At 46.4% G+C, this 20,396-nt stretch overlaps 1 protein-coding gene across 1 annotated transcript; it reads right to left on the reverse strand.

Annotated features, from left to right (window-relative positions):
• Positions 1 to 5,096: 5,096 nt before the first annotated feature.
• LG06H1orf216 (linkage group 06 C1orf216 homolog) lies at positions 5,097 to 9,100 on the reverse strand. Its single transcript, XM_019726504.2, has 2 exons — positions 8,913 to 9,100; positions 5,097 to 6,270 (listed from the first exon to the last, which is right to left on the reverse strand). Exon 2 carries the CDS (start codon positions 6,263 to 6,265, stop codon positions 5,579 to 5,581), a length of 687 nt encoding a protein of 228 aa, XP_019582063.2. The 5' UTR covers positions 6,266 to 6,270; positions 8,913 to 9,100; the 3' UTR covers positions 5,097 to 5,578.
• Positions 9,101 to 20,396: the final 11,296 nt, after the last annotated feature.

A 20,396-nucleotide genomic window follows, 5' to 3' on the forward strand; every position in this document is an offset into this window, starting at 1 on the left:
GCAGCCAGCCCCTCCCACATTGCGCTTTTTCTTGGAAAACTATCAGATACCACGGACCCCAGGTAGGCAGTGACTGGCCTCAGTGTGCTCTGAGGCTTTTGCTGAGTAGCTCCAGACTCAACACTGGCACCAAACCAGTCTACATTAACATGGTGACCACAACTCTTCACACTCTAGTGACTCCCTGAGACTCTGCCTCATTCAGCTTGTGTACTGCAGGAGGCTTTATCAGTGGCTGGACCTTAAGCAAGCTGGCAGGTGGCAATTGGCCTCCAGGTATCCTAGCTTTTGTTGAGTAATCCCAGGCCTGGTACTGGTGGCAGCCATCCTCAGTTCACAGTGTGGCCTCTCCCGTGCGCCTCTAGGTTTAGCTCAGGCAGCGAACAACCGTGGATCATTTTGTAGTTCTTACCAGGTAGTAACTGGCCAATCACAGGCAGTGGCTGACCTGGGCCTGCACCGGGGCCCCTCCTAAGAAGCCCCAGAACCAACATACTTGGAGGTGGGCTTCAGACCACAGCAGACCACCACCCAATTAGCTCCACAAGCAGCACACACAAAGGGCAGTCTCAACAGGCAACAGAGTTGGCTGGGGTAAACCCTGCTCTGTGAGGTACTCCCGCTGCATAGTAGCCCATAAGCTGTGGACATGGGCAAACCCCACAGCCAATCAGCCTGAGGGTCAATTTCATCCACCAACATGCCAATAGCAATCAAGGTTTAGCTATAACAGGAGAGCATACACAACCCACAGAAGGGACACTCCTGGGGCACCCAGCACAGGTGACCAGGGAGACTGTGCCAATGGGCCCCACAGCACACCTATTATAAAAGGCTATCTGGCCAAGACTGGGAAATATAGCAGATATACCTAATACATAGAAATAAACACAGGCAGCCAAAATGAGGAAACAAAGAAATGCGTCCCAAATGAAAGAAAACTCCAGAAAAAGAACTAAACAAAATGGAGGCAAGCAATCTACCAGAGTTCAAAACAATGGTTATAAGGATGCTCAAGAAACTTAGTGAGAACTTCAACAAAGAGATAGCAAGCATAAAAAAGGACATAGAGGGGGTGGCTGGTTAGCTCAGTTGGTTAGAGTGTGATGCTGGTAGCACCAAGGTTGCTGGTTCAGTCCCCACATGGGCCACTGTGAGCTGCGCCCACCTTAAAAAAAAAAAGACATAGAAACCATAAAAATGAACCAGTCAGAAGTGAAGAATACAATAACTGAAATGAAGAATGCACTAGAAGGAATCATCAGCAGACTAGATGAAGCAGAGGATCGAATCAGTGATTTGGAAGACAAGGTAACATAATACAGCCAATCGGAACAACAAAAAGAAAAAAGAATACAAAAAAATGAGGATAGTTTAAGAGACCTCTGGGATATCATCAAGCATAACAACATTCGCATCATATGGGTACCAGAGAGAAAGCAAGGGACTGAGAATCTTTTTGAAGAAATAATGACTGGAAACTTTCCTAACCTAGAGAAGAAAATAGATATACAAGTCCAGGAAGTGCAGAGAGTCACAAACAGGATGAACTCAAACAGGCCCACACCAAGACACATTATAATTAAAATGGAAACGGTTAAAGACAATCCTAAAAACAGCAAGAGAAAGGCAACTAGTAACTTACAAGGGAGCTCCCATAAGATTGTCAGCTGATTTTTCAGCAGAAACTTTGCAGGCCAGAAGGGATTGGCAGGAAATATTCAAAGTGATGAAAAGCCAGGATCTACAACCAAGACTACACTACCCAGCAAGGATATAATTTAAAATTGAAGGACAAATAAAGAGCTTCCCAGACAAGAAAAAGCTAAAGGAATTCATCACCACCAAACCAGTACTACAAGGAATGTTAGAGCGACTTCTTTAAGACAAAACAAATAAAAAATATGAACAAAATGACAATAATTACATATCTACCAACAATTACTTGAAATGTAAATGGATTAAATGCTCTGATCAAAAACATAGGGTGGCTGAAAGGATAAGAAAACAGAACTCTTACATATGTTTCCTACAAGAGACTCACCTCAGATTGAAAAACAGACACAAACTGAAAGTAAAGGGATGGAAAAGTTATTTTATGAAAATGGGGGAGGGGGAGGGAGCTGGGGTAGCAATACCTATACCAGACAAAAAGACAAAATAGACTTTAAAACAAAGTCTATAACAAGAGACAAAGAAGGACCCAGTAATCCCACTTCTGGGTATTTATCTGAAGAAACCCAAAACACTGCTTTGAGGAGATGTGTGCATTCATATGTTCATTGCAGCATTATTTACAATAGCAAAGATGTAGAGGCTGCCTGGGTGTCCACTGATGGATGAATGGACAAAGAGGAAATGGTACATATATACAATGGAATATGGTTTGGCCATGGAAGGGAATAAGTTCTTGTCATTTGCGTGGCATTGATGGACTTGGAGGGCATTGTTCTGAGTGTCAGAGGAAGACAGATGCAATATAATTTCACTTATATGTGGAATCTAAAGAATAAACAAACAAACAAAACAGAAACACTCATAGATACAAAGAACATTTTGATGGTTGCCAGATGGGAGGGGGGTTGGGGGATGGATGAAAAAGGGGGATTAAGAAGTACACATTGGTTGTTACACAGTAGTCATGGGGATGAAGGGTATAGCACAAGGAATAGAGTCAATAATACTGTAACAACTATGTATGGTGTCAGATGGGTACTAGATTTATTGGGGTGATAGATGGGAGGGGGTTTGGGGGATAGGGTGAAAAAGGTGAAGGGATTAAGAAGTACAAATTAGTAGTTACAGAATAGTCATGGGGATGTAAAGTAAAACATAGAGAATATAGTCAATAATATGTTAATTAACTGTATAGTGCCAGGTACTAGACTAGTCAGGGGGATCGCTTCTTAAATTATACAAATGTCTAACCACTATGCTGTACAACTGAAGTTAATACATAACAATACTGAATGTTACATGTCATTGGAAAATTTAAAAAGGGAGTGGAAGGTGAAGAGGAATGGGGTTCCAATTTCCAGGTATAAAACAAATAAGTCATGGGGGTGTAATGTACAGCATGGGGAATATAGTCAATAATATGGTGATAGCATAGTGTGGTGTCAGATGGTTGCTGGACTTATGGTGATCACTCCTTTAGGTATATAAATGTTGAATAACTATGGTGTACCCCTGAAACTAATATAATGTTGTATGTTAGCTATATTTTTTAACAAAAACCTTTAAAAAAAATAAGAAATGCATTTTTCTGTTCCAGTTTATTTATCTTGGTTTACACTCAACATGCAAGAGTTAGACACAAAGTCCCCAGGGTCATTGCTTCAGCCTCACTCCCTGTTTGTTTCACCACCACCCCCCATCAGGAATGGAACTCTTTAGAGATCATCAGAAAGAGCCCCCACATTTTGTAGATAGGAAGACTAAGGGCCAGAGGCAGTGTTGGTGACATCCATGCCACAGCTCACCCATCAGGATTTTGCATCCTCTTGGCTCTCAGAGGCCAACATTGCTTGGCTACCTTTGTCCTTGGCTCTTCCCAGAACTCACCCACTTTCCATCTCACAGAGCTTCTGCTGGAACCTGTCAAGCCCCATTCAAAGGGCCATACAGTGATGGACGAGGGTATGACCCAGCATCCTAAGAGCTTCCAGAGGCTGGGCTGACACTGCTCCTGCCCACCCTTGAAAGCTGAACTGTGCCTCCTCCTGGCCCAGACAGGCTAATTTCAGGGAAACGGACCAAACTCATTCAACATCCAGTGTTGTTAGAGCCAGGGAGCCATACGAAGTAGAGGCAGAGAGAGGGAAGGGCGATTTTTCCCAACACCCTGGGATCACCTTGTCCATTCCTTGCAAGCTCATAAGCACACATTTCTTTTCATCAGAAGCTGTATGGTCTGCAAAAGCTCCTCTGCAGTGCAGAGGTATGGTTTATTTGGAACTGGTATTTTAGAATTCCCATTCTCCTATTCTTCACAGGGTTCTGCCATCATCATCTCCCCCAGCCCCATCTCCCATGTACCCAAAGGCAGAGTTCAAGAGGGCCAGTCCCCTATCTTCTTCTCTGATCCTGCCCCCCATTCCTACCATGGTGTCGATCACCACCCCCAGCTCCCCTCCCTGAAATTAATTCTCTACCAATTGCCCTGGCAAAACTGCAGCCAAAAAGCCATGGCAGGCTAAAGCAGCGACCACCTACAGCAAATCCATCATCAGGGACAGCAGCCTTAGCAAAGCAAGGTCTAGGAGGAGTGAAGAGAGGGAGGAGAGGTGGCCTGGGAAATCCCCAGAGAATGGATCAGCCATAAGCCTCAGATAAATGACAGCAGGTCGCCCTCTTTCCAGGAAGCAGTGGGACCCTGTGGAGAAAAAAGGCTATGGCAGCCCATGGGTAACATAGGGTATGGATGGATGCTCCACATGTGCAACTGAATATATACTTGCACACTCTTGCTCACAAGTCTGCCTGCAAATACACATTCCTAATCTACACTTCCCATGCCTGCACCTACACACATGTATCCCTACCCATAGGCCTGCACACACAAGGGTTCCCTCACATACACCCACCACAAGCCTGCACACTCAAACTCGCTCATAGGCACATACATCTTTTGCATATACAGTTGCCCTTGAACACAGGGTTTAGTGCTGCTGACCCCTGACACAGTCAAAAATCCGTGTATAACTTTTGACTCCCCCCAAATTTAACTACTAAATAGCCTATTGACCAGAAGCCTTACTGATAACATAAAGTCGATTAACACATATTTTGTATGTTATAGGCACCACATACTTACTATTATCCTTACCGTGTTTCCCCGAAAATAAGACCTAGCCGGACCATCAGCTCTAATGTGTCTTTTGAAGCAAAAATTAATATAACACCTGGTATTATATTATATTAATTATATTATAATATTATATTATATTATTATATTATATTATAAAGATCCGGTCTTATAGTATAGTAAAATAAGACCAGGTCTCATATTAATTTTTGCTCCAAAAGATGCATTAGAGCTGATTGTCTGGCTAGGTCTTAGTATTTTCTGGGAAACACAGTACTATTAAGTAAGCTAGAGAAGAGGAAATGTTATTAAGAAAATCATAAGAGAAAATACACTTACAGTGCTATACATATGTATTGAAAAAATCCACATATACTCATAAGCAGACCTATGCAGTTCAAACCTGTGTTATTCAAGGGTCAATTGTACATCCTCACTCATGCATATACTCGTATACACACACTTCTGGGTGCCCGTCCACATATGCATATACAAGTTTACTCCCTCTTACATACATGCTACACATACACAGATGGACACACTCATACATAGGCCTGCACGTAAGTTAGCTCGTGTGTACACACCACACATGCAAGCTGGTGCACAGGTGCTGATTCATACGTGCCTACACATATCCACTACATGTTAGCACATACTACTCACTTATCCTTAGCTGCACTCATACCAGCTAATAATCACGTACTTGTGCACAACCGCATTCATGCCTGCAAATATTTACAGATACCCCTTGCACCCCATGGAGGCATGCTCTTAGCCCTGGTCCTGGGGTCTGGATGGTGCTGCCCTCTGTTGGAGACAGCGGATAAGCTCCTTCCGGTTGTCTAGGATGGTATCGAAGCTCTCCTGCAGGCGGGCCTGCTGGTCAATCAACTGGTGCTGCAGACCTCGGATCCACTGGAGCAGAGCCAGGCGACGGTACATCACCAAGTGCATGTGGTGCTTCTCCTTCTCCTGCTCTTTGTATCGTTCTTGAGCCTGCAGCTTCTGCATAGCCTGGGCCACCGAGGGCAAAAAGGGATCTGAAGGGCCAGGGCCTGGAGGGGTCCCACAGGCAGGCTCAGGGCTGCTGCTAGGGCTGTCAATGCTCAGGGAGCTGCTGGCATAGCCATTGTCCTCCAGAGGGGAGCTGACTGTGCCAGCACCACCCATCTTCTCAGGCTCAGCTCTGGGGATCTCTGCCCCTTCTGGTGGGCTTCGGACCTCCCCCTCAGGAAGTCCAGGGGCCTGGAAGGACTGGTTATCAGAGGGCAACTCGGAGTTCTTCATCAGAATGGGCTCCACGTGGCCTGGCATCCCACTCCAATTCTCATTGGCATCCTTGGCACTTGCCATGAAGTTGGAGTTGCTGTCTGGTTGGAACTCAGGCTGACATACTCCAGAAGGTGGGCCCCCCAGAAACTGGCCCCCCTCAGCCACCCCTGGCTGGATGGCGAACATCTGGTCTGTAGAGGGGAAGCAGAAGAATGAGTCAGAGCAGGAGAGGGTGGGATACCTGAGTCCAGGCAACCTAGCTGCAGGGACAAGGCAGCAAGCGGGAGCCTGGCTGCTCCTTCAGTCCCTTTCTCTGGTCTCTGCTAACATCTCCCTTCGTGGTTTTCCTCCTCCCTCTCTGACTGTAACTTCTCGGTCTCCTGCAGAGGGTTTTCCCTCAGCCCTCTGAAGCATGTTGTCTTCTCATTCTATGCACTTCTCCCCCAGGTGACCTCATCCTCTGCTGTAGCTTCAACAACCATCATGTGCTGTTGACTCTCAGATCTGTCTCCAGCCCAGATCCAACGGATACCCAACTCTGCAACCAACCACAGGCCCCTCAAATTCTACACGTCCAAACCAGCTCACCATCTTCAGTGTCCTTAGCAAAATGACCTCACTCTCCATTCAGTCACTCCAACCAGAAACTTGAACGCATCCTGGACTCTGCTTTCTTCTGTCATCTCATCGGCCACCAAACACTGACAATTCTTCCTCTTAAAAACCTCTGTGTTTATGCACATATATCTCCCCTCACTTTCACTTGGTTCAGGCCATTTCTTACCTGGATTACTGAATGCCACAGCCTTTTCACTGATCTTTCTGCCTGCAGTTAAAAATGAAAATTTGAGGGGCCGGCCCGGTGGCTGAGGCAGTTGGAGCTCCATGCTCCTAACACCAAAGGCTGCAGGTTCGATTCCCACATGGGCCAGTGGGCTCTCAACCACAAGGTTGCCGGTTTGATTCCTCAACTCCCACAAGGGATGGTGGGCTCCGCCCCCTGCAACTAAGATTGAACATGACACCTTGAGCTGAGCTGCCGCTGAGCTCCAGGATGGTTTAGTCGGTTGGAGCTCGTGTCCTCTCAACCACATGGTTGCGGGTTGGACTCCCGCAAGGGATGGTGGGCTATGCCCCCTGCAGCTAATAACAACCTGCAAGGGATGGTGGGCTGTGCCCACTGCAGCTAACAATGGCAACTGGACCTGGAGCTGAGCTGCGCCCTCCACAAGTAAGATCGAAAGGACAACAACTTGACTTGGAAAAAGACCTGGAAGTACACACTGTTCCCCAATAAAGTCCTGTTTCCCTTCACCAATAAAATCTTTAAAAAAAAGAAAAAAAGAAAAAAAGCTTTATTTTAAAAAAAATGAAAATTTGATTGGGCACAGCTCCCACTGCCTTCCCTAAACTTCTGCTAAATCTCTCCACAGCCTGCCCGGCTGTGCTTCATCCGGCCTCTGCTCACCCTTCCAGACTTGCCTCTAGATGCTCTGCCCCTCCCACCGCAAGAAACTGCTCAGAGGTCTCAGAATGCACCGTCATTCTCCTCACACAGTTCCCTTAGTCTGCCATACCTTTCCTCGCCCCTGCTCTCTAAGATCCTCCCTTCTCCGCCCAGCAAATTCCTTTTTGTACTTCAAAACTCAGCTCTTATATCCCCTGTTTCTGAAGCCATCCTGAAATTCTCCCCACTGCCCCAATATACATAAACACTGCCTCCCTTTGGGTCCCCACAGCCCTGGGTACACACTGTCTTATTCATGTGTTTTTTTTTTGTCCCTGGCACATAGTTGATGGTCAGTAAATGTCTATTCAATTTTTGTTTAACTCTCTTGTAAAAGCAGTTCATAAATCTGGCTGCCTGACTAGACGTGGAACTCCTCTATTTTCCATCATATTTCTAGGAGACAGCATGGAGCTTGGCATTTAAGCAAGTGTCAGTCCACACTTGCTGGGTGAGTAAATGGGGGTGAGAGCGGGATATCTACACTCATGGATGGGGGCCAACAGTAGGAGCAGGACGCTACTGCCTATTGCCCAGGGCTAGAAGAGCTGGGTTCAGTTCCCTCCTCTGCCCAAGGAGAACCCCCACCCACGCACCCACACACGCACAGACAAGCCTCTCTTGGACCTTGTCCCCTTCCCTCCATGCCTACCATCTTGTGTCCCTCCAGCTTGCTCCATCCTGAGGCCCTGGAGGGAGGGCATACTACGCTCTTCTTTCCTCCCCAACAACCAGCTTTACCAAAATTAGTATTTGAATTGACAAGAGGTTTCCGCTGACCATCTACTACTAGGATTAGAAAAATGTGGGATCAGTAAGAGTGAGAGGATAGTGGAAGTGGCAGGGACCCTCCCCACCTCCAGTAGTGGGCAGAAGTCCTGGGGGAATGATGTAGGGACCGTCCCTTCGTAACCTACCAACTCCCTCCCTGCTAAACAAGGTGCCAGTAGCTCTTCCCCGCCCAAATGTTTTCTTTTTCCTAAACTTGGGCGGGGCCACGAAGGAGGCTGGGAAGCAGTGAGGGTGGTGCTACGAATAGCGGGGTTCTCAGAGAGGGTAAAATGGAAACCCAGACACCCGGGGTCAGGCTTCTCTCCAAGCTAATCCGCAGTCTGCCGGGGTCGAGGGGTGGGTGGGTAGGGGGAAGGGTGATTCTGTAAAGACAGGGGGAAGCGGCCTCCCTTCCTGCCTAGCCTAGTGGAAGAGGAAGACTACCCCCGGAGACAAAGGATAGAGACCATCCTTCCCTAATCTCTCCGTTCGGGGGCAGCTGGGCCGAGGCTTTGGTTTCCTTCCTCGCCCCCGAACCTCAGTGTCTGGACTCACCGCCTGGAGGCGTCTGCCCAGCGTGGCTGGCTCTGGTTCCGCGGGACCCACGACGGGAACTCGTCCCTCGGGGCTGAGGAGTCCCTCGGCCTGGGCGTCACGCGGGACTCGGGCGTGGGGTGCGGGGTTCCGGAGCGGTGCACCCAGCCCTAGTTGCGGACTGCGGAGCCGGGCGGCGTCAGCGCTCTGGGCGGGGCCGCCTGGCCCACGTGGGCCGGTTCGGTTTCCCGCGGAGCCGCGCTCGGAGGCCGGAGCGCGGGATCCGCCTCCCCTCCTTCGCCTTCCGCAGCCTTGACCGAGGCCTTGCAGGTACAGTTTTATTTCCTAACTGCCTTCACTGGGCCTCTCCGATCGGCTTGCCTCACTGCGGAGACACTGACATTTTCAAAATGAAAATCGGATCATGTCACCACCCTCCTGCCAAAAACCCGTTGCAAGGTAGATCCTTAAGGCAGCAGCCTCAGAATTCTGATCGTCCTGCCCTGTCTGCTTCTCCGGCTCCAGCCTTTGCGCTCCATCTCTGCAACCGGGCTTGACGCTTCTTTCTGCCTGCCATGCGGCTTTTGCAAACACTGTTCCCTCTGCCTAACATTCTCTCCCCCCTCTCATATTTCAGATCTCTTCTCAGATCAACCTTCTCTGATCCCTTAATTATATTATCCCTGGGCATTTTGTTCCTTTTCTTTATAGTCTCTATCACAATTGGAAATTCTGTATTCATTTTATGCTTAGTTATTAAAGCCACTTACGAAAGCTACATTTTTAAGAGAGGAAAGAAAATCTACTCTGGGTCAGGCATGGGGCTACTGTCCTGCACCCAGGCCCGGGTGGCTTCCCACAGGGCGACGAATGCCTCTCTGGTGCCAGTGCAGTGAGCTTTTCTCAGTTTCCATTTACTGAAGCCTGATCCCCTCACTTTCTTCCTCTTTGGGGGAATTGAGGGTTTGGGGGCCCAGTTTGCAATTAAAGAAAACAGAGTAATTGCTGACTTTAATGATAAACACCAAAAAGCAATGGCTGGTGTTCGGGAACTTAAGACTTCTTAAATTAAGTTCTTAACTAAGGCAACCTCAGAAAGAAGACTGGGACAAATTTAGCTTTCAAGACACGGTGAGCTTCCAGAAGGTCCCTTCCACATCCCCATTTTACTGAGCAAACTACACAATTGGCTACACCTTCCTCATGTACCCAGCACCCCATTTCAAAATTAAACTAAACTAACATGGAGTCATCTTTGAACCATAATACATTTAAAATGCCTTATCTTTCCCTCATCCCTCTCTTTTGCTGCTTTTTTTGTTTTGTTTTTGTTTGTTTGTTTTAATGAGGAAGAATTCAACTCTGTGATCTCCATGATGGGGCATCCTCTTCCAGTTTCAACTTGATTCCAACTCACCATTCTGCAACTTAGAGACTAAACGGCACACTAAATCACACCAACAAATCCTATGTATAAAAATAAGGAGAGTGGAAGAAGAAAAAAACTATTTCATGATTATGACAACTCCTATTTTAAGAGGGAAAAGGAAATAAAAGGGAGAAAGCAAAAGTATCTCAAACTTTGGACACTCCCCCAGCTAAGAATATACAGGTGGAGACCTCGGCCCTATTTCTACATCAGGTTCCAAGACCTAACTAGTCTTCCCTTTTCCTTTAACCACTGCAAGTTTCCCTTGCCTTCAGCCGGAGTTTGCTTCCTTATGAGGTGATCCAAACCCTCAATCCTAAAGGCTCTGAGCTTCAGTGGTCTGGAGTTATGCAAATCTTCCCATGCCATACAGCCATAATGTCATCTGAATGTTTGCTGGGCCCAGAACAGCTCCGCCCCACCTCTACTTTGGCTCTGTCTCTCCCAGCTCTAACCACGTGGGTTAAACAGGAGCCTGGTGAGTCCAGAGATAGAGCTCCCCACTCCCGGGGAGTCAGTCAGAGCCCTTCTCTGCGACTTTCTGAAATAAAATTAAAGGAAGACAAAGCAGGAAAGATGTAAGCTGTAACATTCACATTCTCTGGCAAGTAGAAGTCAGTTTTTAGTAGGAGAAAATGATATTGACACATAGAAGTGGAGACGAAAGACAGAAGTCCTCGTGAAGTTCCTGTCCCTGTTTCCTGAGGCCTTTGTATACCTTCCAATAAGGCCCTCATTTTACCAAGCCTAACTTGAGTGGAATTTCTTTCACTAGCAATCAAAAGAATGCTGATTAATAGAACACCCTTGGGTCCCACTCATGCATGAACCTCTCAGCCCTCATTAAGTGGTAGCAACTCTATTTCCCCTTGATAGCCTTTATCAGATCAGCCTACACTGTAACCTCCTTTCTTCTGTTCCTCTTATATTATGAGGAGCTTAAAATGCAGTGGAATCATCTTTGTGTTCCCTGGTTAGAAACATTCCTCCCTAGCTGCTAAAACCTCCTGGCCTGCAGAACCAGGATATCAGAGACAGGAAGGAAACTCTTCGAGAAAGTCATTAGGTACAATCATGGAAGGTATCACACCCATCTCTACCTCTTTATATGTGTTCTGGCTACAAAAGACCAACAATTATATACTGATTGTTGATTTAATACCTATATTGTACTCGGCATAGCAAAACCCAACCTGGCATAGCCAAGTCATCAATTGTTCATTCCATTTTTCTATAAAGCTAGTTGTTCTAAATAACATAATACCTGATAAGTCCAGTGAATTCCAAGGGCATCAGACTGTAGCCTCTCTTTTCTTAGTGGAAGGAAACAGTGTATGGAATACTCTAGCACTGTATAATTAATGCAGTAAGTGCTCAGACAGTGGGCCTGGCCACTCCATAATTTTCAAAGAGCTAGGAGCCTGGAGAATAAAAAAACCCCAGAAGGCAGAGGTGTTCGTGTCTACATGACCACAGAAAAGCAGATGTATAGATGTCTGTTATTCATTGGCCAGAAGCATCCTCAGTCAGGATACCAGGGAATCTGTCACCCTCAGTGAAGCGGTATCTGCGACTATGTCCACCCAACTACTTAGATTGCAGAGACTTAATTGGCAGACACACCGAAATCACCAGAAATGGTCAGTACCAGCCTGAACAGGGATCTGCAGCGGGCCAGCCCATCACCAAGACCTAGCAGTGAGAGATAATCTTGGCAAGCAGACAGAAGTCAGAGCCAAGAGAGGCTAGCAGCGAGTAGCCAGGTCCTGGCCCTGGGGGCCTGGGGTGTCAGGTAAGGAAACAAGGGAAGATGAAAGGAATTTCTACTCCAGCAACTAGGACAGGCATGAGTTCCTCTATAAGCAGATAATTTTTGAATGTTAGTTCTCCCAGGAAGAAAGGAATGGGTAGGATCAAGGTGTTTCAACATCAAAGACCTGCCCCTTCCCGTCAATTTGTTCACATTCAGCACACAGTTATGGCGTGCTTACTTTGTGCCAAGTACTGTGCTGGGGATTCAGAGCGGAATTAGAGCTGGCGGTGGCCTTAGGGAGTTCCCTGTTTAGAAAGAAAAATAGAAAAAGAGTGAGCTATACAATGTGGCGGGCCCTGAAACAGAGCTGGAAGGCAAAAGTAATGAGTACGTAAGAAGGTGAGGAAAGGCTTCACAGAGGTGATATCTGAGCCAAGCTTTAAAAGATAACTAGAAGCTCACAGAGAGAAAGCAGGAGAAGGCAGAGGAGACTGTAGGTGGCGTGTGTGTTTAGAGTGTTTTCAGACAACACAGAGGCCAGTGTGACTGGATCTTGTGGGGAAATGGAGGTAGGAGATGAGGCTGGAGGATAAAGTGGGCCAAGTGGTGAAAGGTCTGACTGCCATTCCCAGGAGCTAGGCTTCTTCCTGGGGGCAGCAGGGAAATAACTGAGGAAGCCCCCAAAAGTTTCACATCAGAGCAAAGCACAGGCGTCTAGTCCTGGAGTACAAGCTACATTGCTTGCTACCTGCTTTCTTCTCTTTTCCTGAGCTATCATCTGCCAACCTCCTCACATAGCTTAGGGAACTTAGACAAATCAATCATTTTAATCTTTTTAGGTTACATAAAGATAATACGGCCTTGAACATTGTTAAAAAACATTATGATGTGAATATTGTTACTTGGACTCCCAAGATCAGGCGCAGTTCTGGAGGACAACTGATATACCAGAGAGCCCTTAAGGCAGATTAGAAGGAAAATCATTCCCCAGAATTAGCTCATCTTGGGAAAGGAAGGCCCACAAAGCTGGTGACCTCATTTTCTTCATCCATGTGTCCTCTGCCTCTTAAAGATATACTGTGTTTCCCTGAAAATAAGACCTAGCCGGACAATCAGCTCTAATGCGTCTTTTGGAGCAAAAATTAATATAAGACCCGGTCTTATTTTACCGCAAAAGTAAAATTTTATTATAGTAAAATAAGACCGGGTATTATGTTATATTATATTATATGTATTATAGTATATTATATTATATTACATTATATTATAAGACCCGGTCTTATTTTACTATAATATAAGACCGGGTCTTTATAATATAATATAATATAATATAATATAATATAATATAATATAATATAATATCAGGTCTTATATTAATTTTTGCTCCAAAAGACGCATTAGAGCTGATTGTCTGGCTAGGTCTTATATTCGGCGAAACACGGTAGTGCCATTCTATCTAGAAATTGCTGTGTGATCACGTTAGGTAAGACAGGGCCATTCCTACCCCCAATATGACTGTTTCTTCAGCTATAAATGAGGGGGAGGTACATCAAATCTGAAGTTTTAAATTTTTTTTGAAGCGTAAGAATCTTTTATTTTCAGGCAAAAATCTTTGTAATACACCCAGTTTGAGATCATCTCTCCTCCCCTGAACCCTTCACCTTAAACAGCTCCTGAGGTGGCTCCCAGGAAGCTTTTAAAGCTCAGTGGACAGTGTCCAAATGAACCTAGGACATGACTCCCTGCCACCCACCTGCCCTCCCACACCTCAAGGGAAAAAGAAGAAACTGAGGGGTGTTTTGGAGCTGCTGGAAGAATAAAAGTTACTGTAGACTCTTTATCCCCAATGCACTCTTGTGGTAAATGAAGACCAGGTGGTAAATGATCTCTACCAAACCTCTCTTCCACCAAGAGACCAGAACAGCCAAACCCAAGGTCCCAAGGCTGCTGAACACCCCAGAGCACAACAGAGAAGCTGAAGGAGGAATGAGACAAGGGGGTGCCTGTTCCACCCCCTTCCTAGCAGCTGCCTCTGTGGGCTCCATAATCCCCAGGCCTTCTCCCCCACCCCACCCCACCCTCTGGCCGCCCACCTCTCCTCCACCCACCCCATTCACTAGTAGGAGGGTTCAGTATCAGCACAGCCTTTCAGGGCCTGACAGGTCCTTTCTGGGTGCCCCCCACATGTAACCACTTAACCTCCAGCACAAAGGGCCAGGCTGAATGGGCTTGGAGCCGGTGGCTCGTGCGGAGGGGGAGGCCTCAATAGGATTTGGGGAGCTGGGTGTATAAACTGCTCTGCTCCAGCAGCCCTCAATGGAGGAGCTGAAGTCGGGGCATGTGCCGAGGGGAGGAGCCCGGCAGCTGCATCCCGCCCCTGAACAATGATTTATTCATTCTCCTGGCACACACAGAGTAAACAGGCTGGGGGAACGTGGCCTCACAAATCGCCCTTGGCCTCGGCCGATTCCCATGGCAATCATCCCGGTTAAGAGTGCCCCCTCCTACTTGTAATTTATTGCCTAAAGCCTGCCCTTCCTCTTGCCCATAAGGAAGTAGATTAGAGTACATTATGGGAGGCCTTTACTAGCCTGCAGGACAGGCAGGCAAAATTTGAGTTGGGTCCACCCAATCCCAATCCCACTCTCTCTGAAAGGTTCTTGATCAAGTTTTTCTCTCACCCATCTCACAGTCAGAGAAACTGATGTAGAGAAAAAAAGGTACAGAGCCTGGCCTGACTCAGGACTACGCCAGGAGGAAGAAATGGGAAAGAAGCAGGGAGTTGGGGAGCTTAGCCTAGAAATAATTGACAGGTAATGGGAATGCAATAAAGGTTTGATGGATGAGTTAATGGCTGTTAACAAAAGGTGCCATGTTTGCTGTCACCACTTCTCTCCGCAGCCCCCATCCTTCAACCACATCTAGCTCTGATTCCTGGAAGAATCTTTGGGAGACTATGGGGATTAGGAAGACAGCATGAAGACAGGTAAACAAAGATACTGAAACCAGTAGATTAAAAAAAAAAATGTCGGGTGGGTAGGTGGTTTCAAGAAGCTAAATTGTGACAAGAATAAATGTGTTCTTGCCCTCTCGCCTTCATACCTCGTGTCACCAGGGCCAGATCACACGCACACAAAAATCATCATAATAAATAAAACTAAAAATCAATAACGTTAGCAGAACAGGGAGAACCAGATTGAAGTGACCATCCTCAGACGGGCCCCTGGGCCTTCTGGCCCCAAGCTCATAATTACCTTGTCACACAGAAAACAAATGTATTGTGGGTGGTAAGAAGTGTGGAGCGCTGGAAGATCCTGGGCAAGGAGGTTGCCCCGCTGAGGAGGGGGGAGGGGTCGCAGCAGGAAGACAGATTGGCCTTCAGTGTGTGTGTGTGTGTGTGTGGGGGGGGATTGGTGGTTGGGGGGGGGGTTGTAGAGACTGACAAAACAAAGGCCTCCACAGTTTCAGAAAGTTGTCTTCCCTTAGATAGAAGAGTGGTCACCCTACGGGAGGGAATCCTGCATAACAGAAGTTAGAGGGGACCAACCAGGAAAAGGCCGCAGGGGACTCGCTGAGCCTCAGGAGGGCAGGTTGCTTTGATGATGCTGCCCTCTGGTGGGTGTAAGAAGACAGCATCAACACCTCCCATGCTTGGAAACTGCACAGGAGTCTGTCCTTTTCTGTCCTCGTGCCTGGGCCCCCAGGACTAGCCGACTGTTTAGCATGCAGGATGTTTATTACGAAGTGCCCTTTGGATCAACATTTGTGGAAGGGAGAGGACAGAAGCTGAACTGCCATGCAAGTCCATGATAGCCTCAGCCAACCCCCAGGGGAGCTCTGAAGCTAGAATGGCCTTTCAGAATTGTCCTGAAATGAGCTGACATGGCCAGCTGTCATTCGATGTGGGCTGTATTGAAAAGGGGCATGATCTTGGCAAGGTGTTCTCTGCAGCTGAGGCAATCCCCAAAGCGGCTGACTGCGGAAGGCTCTCTGTCTGCAGTGCTCCCGGGAGCTGGGTCAAGGCCTTCAGTGAAGAAAGATGGGATGGTACATCGTGGGGTCTACCCCACACACCACAGCTAGTCATTAAACATGTGTTAAATGAATGGCAGGGTAAGATCATGTCTCAGGCTCCAGGTCCAATGGGACAGCCCATAATTCTCAGTTATATACTGACTTTTGGAAATGGTCAGGGGAGCCTTACTGCTCAGATTCATTCATTCAACTCGCACTCACTGAGGTTTACTATGTGCTAGGCCTGGAGGCAGACTGTCTACTTTTTTTTTTTTAAATTTAATCCTCACAACTGTGGAGCTAGTATTAACTCAGATTATTCCGATGAGCTCAAGTTATTAAGTGGCTTTCACAGGCCAATAACACTTTAAAATAATGACACTCACACAATGGGACAAGTGCTATTGCTGCTGCCAGATTCCTCGGGCCAGAAAGGGTCTTGGCTCTGTTCTGTGTTAGTGCATGTGTGTATGTAGAGAGATGGCTCTCTCTCTGCTTTCGGCCAGATCATTTCCTCTCTTGCAGCCAAGAGTCATGCCTCCAGAGCCCCCTGCTTCAATTCCTTCCTTGCTGCTCAGAGGTAACAGAACCACAGGTTTTAATATTCCTGGTCGTTAACTACAGAGCTAGCTCCTTCCCTGGCAATTTAATGGAGAGACAACCCTGAATCCCCAGTGTTTTTGGCCATCTGATCATCAAAGTTATGAAAGGGTAAGCTCTTCCCCTAATATCTAACTTCCATATCTGCTGCGATCGTTTTGGGAGAACAACATCGAAGGGACAAGTGGAGGTTTCTGCTCCAGAAATCTCTCTGCACCCTGCACCTCTTACTAACCCACTGGCTCTGTAGAAGGTGAGAGCTGGAGAGACAGAAAAAGCTATCAGCTGTTGCTCTATGATACCCCTGACATGTTCTCATCCTTGGCCAACTAAACCTTTCAGCATTCCCAGCCATCAACATAAAAATTTTAGTTTTCTCATTTATATTCTAATCATAAAGAAATTGAAGGAAAAAGAGGACGGGGAGAAGCTTGGATGTCATGGAGCAATTTCTGTGTCTGACTACAGAGCCATAAAGTACCCATAATACTCCTCACTTACACACACACACACACACACACACACACACACACACACGCAGAGCCTTTCCTCCTGGGCCCCCAGAACCTAATTTTTCACATTTGGAAAACCCAGATGATTTTTGCCTGGGTCCATCTGGTTTTCCAAATAACCTGTCTATTTGATAAATAACGTAAGTTAAATTAGACAAGACAAACAAAGAGAGGGGTGGGCAGTTAGCTTTTTTCCTTCCCTCAGCCTCTGAGAAAAAGACGGGGGATGAAAAACCTACACCATGCCTCACTCCCAACTCTGCCCCAGCACTTTCCACCCCTTAGACTAGGCCCAGTGATTCTCCAGTCTGGAGCTGGGAGCTGCCTCTTCACCCCTACTTCTAGACCACCAGCCATCAAGAAACCCAGACCGTGGTTCCTTATAAAATGAAGGGAAAGAACCCAGGTGTCCAGCTCCATAGTTTCTGCCAATCACCCTTAGGCTGTAGCTGTTTCAAACCCCATTTTCCCATCATGTATCCCACCACAGGGAAGAACTAGATCAATAAACTGAAAATGAAAAACCTTTAAGGTGAGAGAAGAGAGGACATGAGAGGGGATGGGAAGGACGTGGATAGTACAGACCAAGACAATACAACTAGAGACAGAGAGATCTGGCACCTGGGTCTCAAAAGGTAAAAATCTGAGGTGCCATCAGCCATATACAAGGCCTGTTTCCCCAGCTCACTGTGAGAGGCCAGGCACACAAGCATACCTGTATGCTGACCACTCTCACAAGTCCCAGCACAGAGCTAGGCATCACTGGTCCTGAGATAGGCCCATGGACTGGTAGCTGTGGATTTCGGTGAGGCTAGGCCTCTTTCCCACTCAGCCAGACCATAACATGAGGCATCAGCATCACCCCTTCCTCGGCAGTGGGTTAGCGAGCATTATCTCGGCCTCAATCAATTCACATTCATTTGTCCCTTTGATCCTAAGCCTGTGAGCTAAAGCAAGGCATTTCACTTTAGCCTCATTTGCCAGTTGAGGAAAAAAGTTCAGAGGAAATGACTTATCCAAGGTCATGTCACTTGTAAGTTGCAGAGCAAGGATTTAAGTTCTCACGTAGCAACCACTTCTATCCCACACTAGAAAGCTTCTTTGTAGGAGATTCAGCTCCAAGTTTTTCACCATTAGCTTTCCCAGACTTCAGATCACTCAATATTTAATAAGCATTGAGATATTATTCTATGTGCCAGGCATGGTGCTACCCAAAGCATAATTTTTTTAAACAAAATAGATATGGTGTCTGCTTTCACAGAATTTAGTCTAATGGGGAAAACAGACCTAAACAAACATTAAGGTGGCAAACTGTGATAAAAGATAAAAAGGAAAAGAAAAAAAAGACTAGGAAACTAACAGAGGTAACCTAATTAAGAAAGTGGTGGTAACATGGTAATGGAAGACATCTTTGAGGGTTAGATAGAAACCAACATCTGGAGAATTATACATTAGCCAGACAAAGGAGGGTGGAGGGAAGGGCATTCCAGGAAAGCCCTGAAGCTGAGTGTAATGTGAATGGAAAGAGTGGACAGGAGGTTGAAAGGCAGAGCTCTATTCTGGAAGGCCTTGTATGTCATGAGGAGTCTGAACTTAATTTTGAGTACAATGGAAGACATTGGAAGGTCTTACGTGGGGGAGGGGCATCCTCCCATTTATGTTTATACAAAGGTCACCTTCCAGCTGCTGTGCCGATTGGACGGAAGGGAAGCAAAGATAGGAATGGGGAGATCAGGAGGCTACTGCAGTATCCTGGCAAGAAGTTAATGGAATCTTGGAATTGGTTATTGGCTATAGAACTGTAAGACCTGAGCTGATTTAAGATGTAATTTGAAAGTAGAAATAATAGGACTTCAAGGGATTATGGGAGTAGGAAGGTCGTGTCAGGAATGTCCTTCAAGTTTCCAGCCTGAGTGACTGGGTGTGTGGAGGTACCCTCTACTGAATGAAATGAGAAACACCAGAGGATGAGCAGGTTTTTAGGGAAGAAAGATCACATTTTTAAAAATATTAACTTTGAGATGCTTACGAGACAACAGCCCTTTAAGGAGTGGTCTGCAAAACACGATGCAATTATAACATTGGCAATTTCTTAGGCTTGCAGAGTGGCACTTGACATAATGCAATATGAGGTCTGACAATTTAGTTTGCAATCTTGTTCGAGCCACATTGCTAACTTTTTTGATATCAGAGGGATGATTCATTATGAATTTGTACCAACTGGACAAACAGTTAACCAAGTTTACTATTTGGAAGTGCTGAAAAGTCTGCGTGAAAAGTTAGACGACCTGAACTTTTTGCCAACAATTCGTGGCTCTTGCATCACGACAATGCACCAGCTCACACGGCACTGTCTGTGAGGGAGTTTTCAGCCAGTCAACAAATAGCTGTATTGCAACATCCTCCCTACTCACCTGATCTGGCCCCCGATGACTTCTTTCTTTACCCAGAGATAAAGGAAATATTGAAAGGAAGACATTTTGATGATATTCAGGACATCAAGGGTAATATGACAACAGCTGTGATGGCCATTCCAGAAAGAATTCCAAAATTGCTTTGAAGGGTGGACTATGCGATGGCGTCGGTGCATAGCTTCCCAAGGGGAGTATTTCAAAGGTGACCATAGTGATATTCAGCAATGAGGTACGTAGCACTTTTTCTAGGGTGAGTTCATGAACTTAATTTTCAGACCTCATAGTTTCCAACTCAAGCTTCACAGCAACTGAGACATGAATTACTATCACCATTTTACAGATATAAACAGGCTCTGAAAGGTGTGATATTATTCATTCAGTCTTTGCTGGGCAACACTACATTTCAGGCCATGTGCCAGGCAGTGAGTAAGATACAAGGTAGGAGACATAATACAGTCTCAAGGAGGGTACAACCAGATAATGTCATGACAATACTCCTCCTGTTCAGTCCCCTATCCTTAGGTGCACACGTCTCAGGACAGGAAGCCCTGTCTTAGACAACTCTAGGAGATGAAGACCAAAAATGCCCAATCTGAGCCATTCGACATTCTCAAAGTGGAGTAACATTTGTAGAGAAGCAGTTGAGAACATGAGGGATGCACAACGAGTTGAGCACCCGTCTCTACAGTGCTTTGGTGAACACAACCTGATGTTTTATGGAAGAGACCCTACAATGGCTTGTGTAACTGCCATTAACTGTGGACCAAATTAATGAGGTCAGAG

The sequence above is a fragment of the Rhinolophus sinicus genome, linkage group LG06 (assembly GCF_036562045.2).
Source record: "Rhinolophus sinicus isolate RSC01 linkage group LG06, ASM3656204v1, whole genome shotgun sequence".
NCBI classification, from domain to species: domain Eukaryota; kingdom Metazoa; phylum Chordata; class Mammalia; order Chiroptera; family Rhinolophidae; genus Rhinolophus; species Rhinolophus sinicus.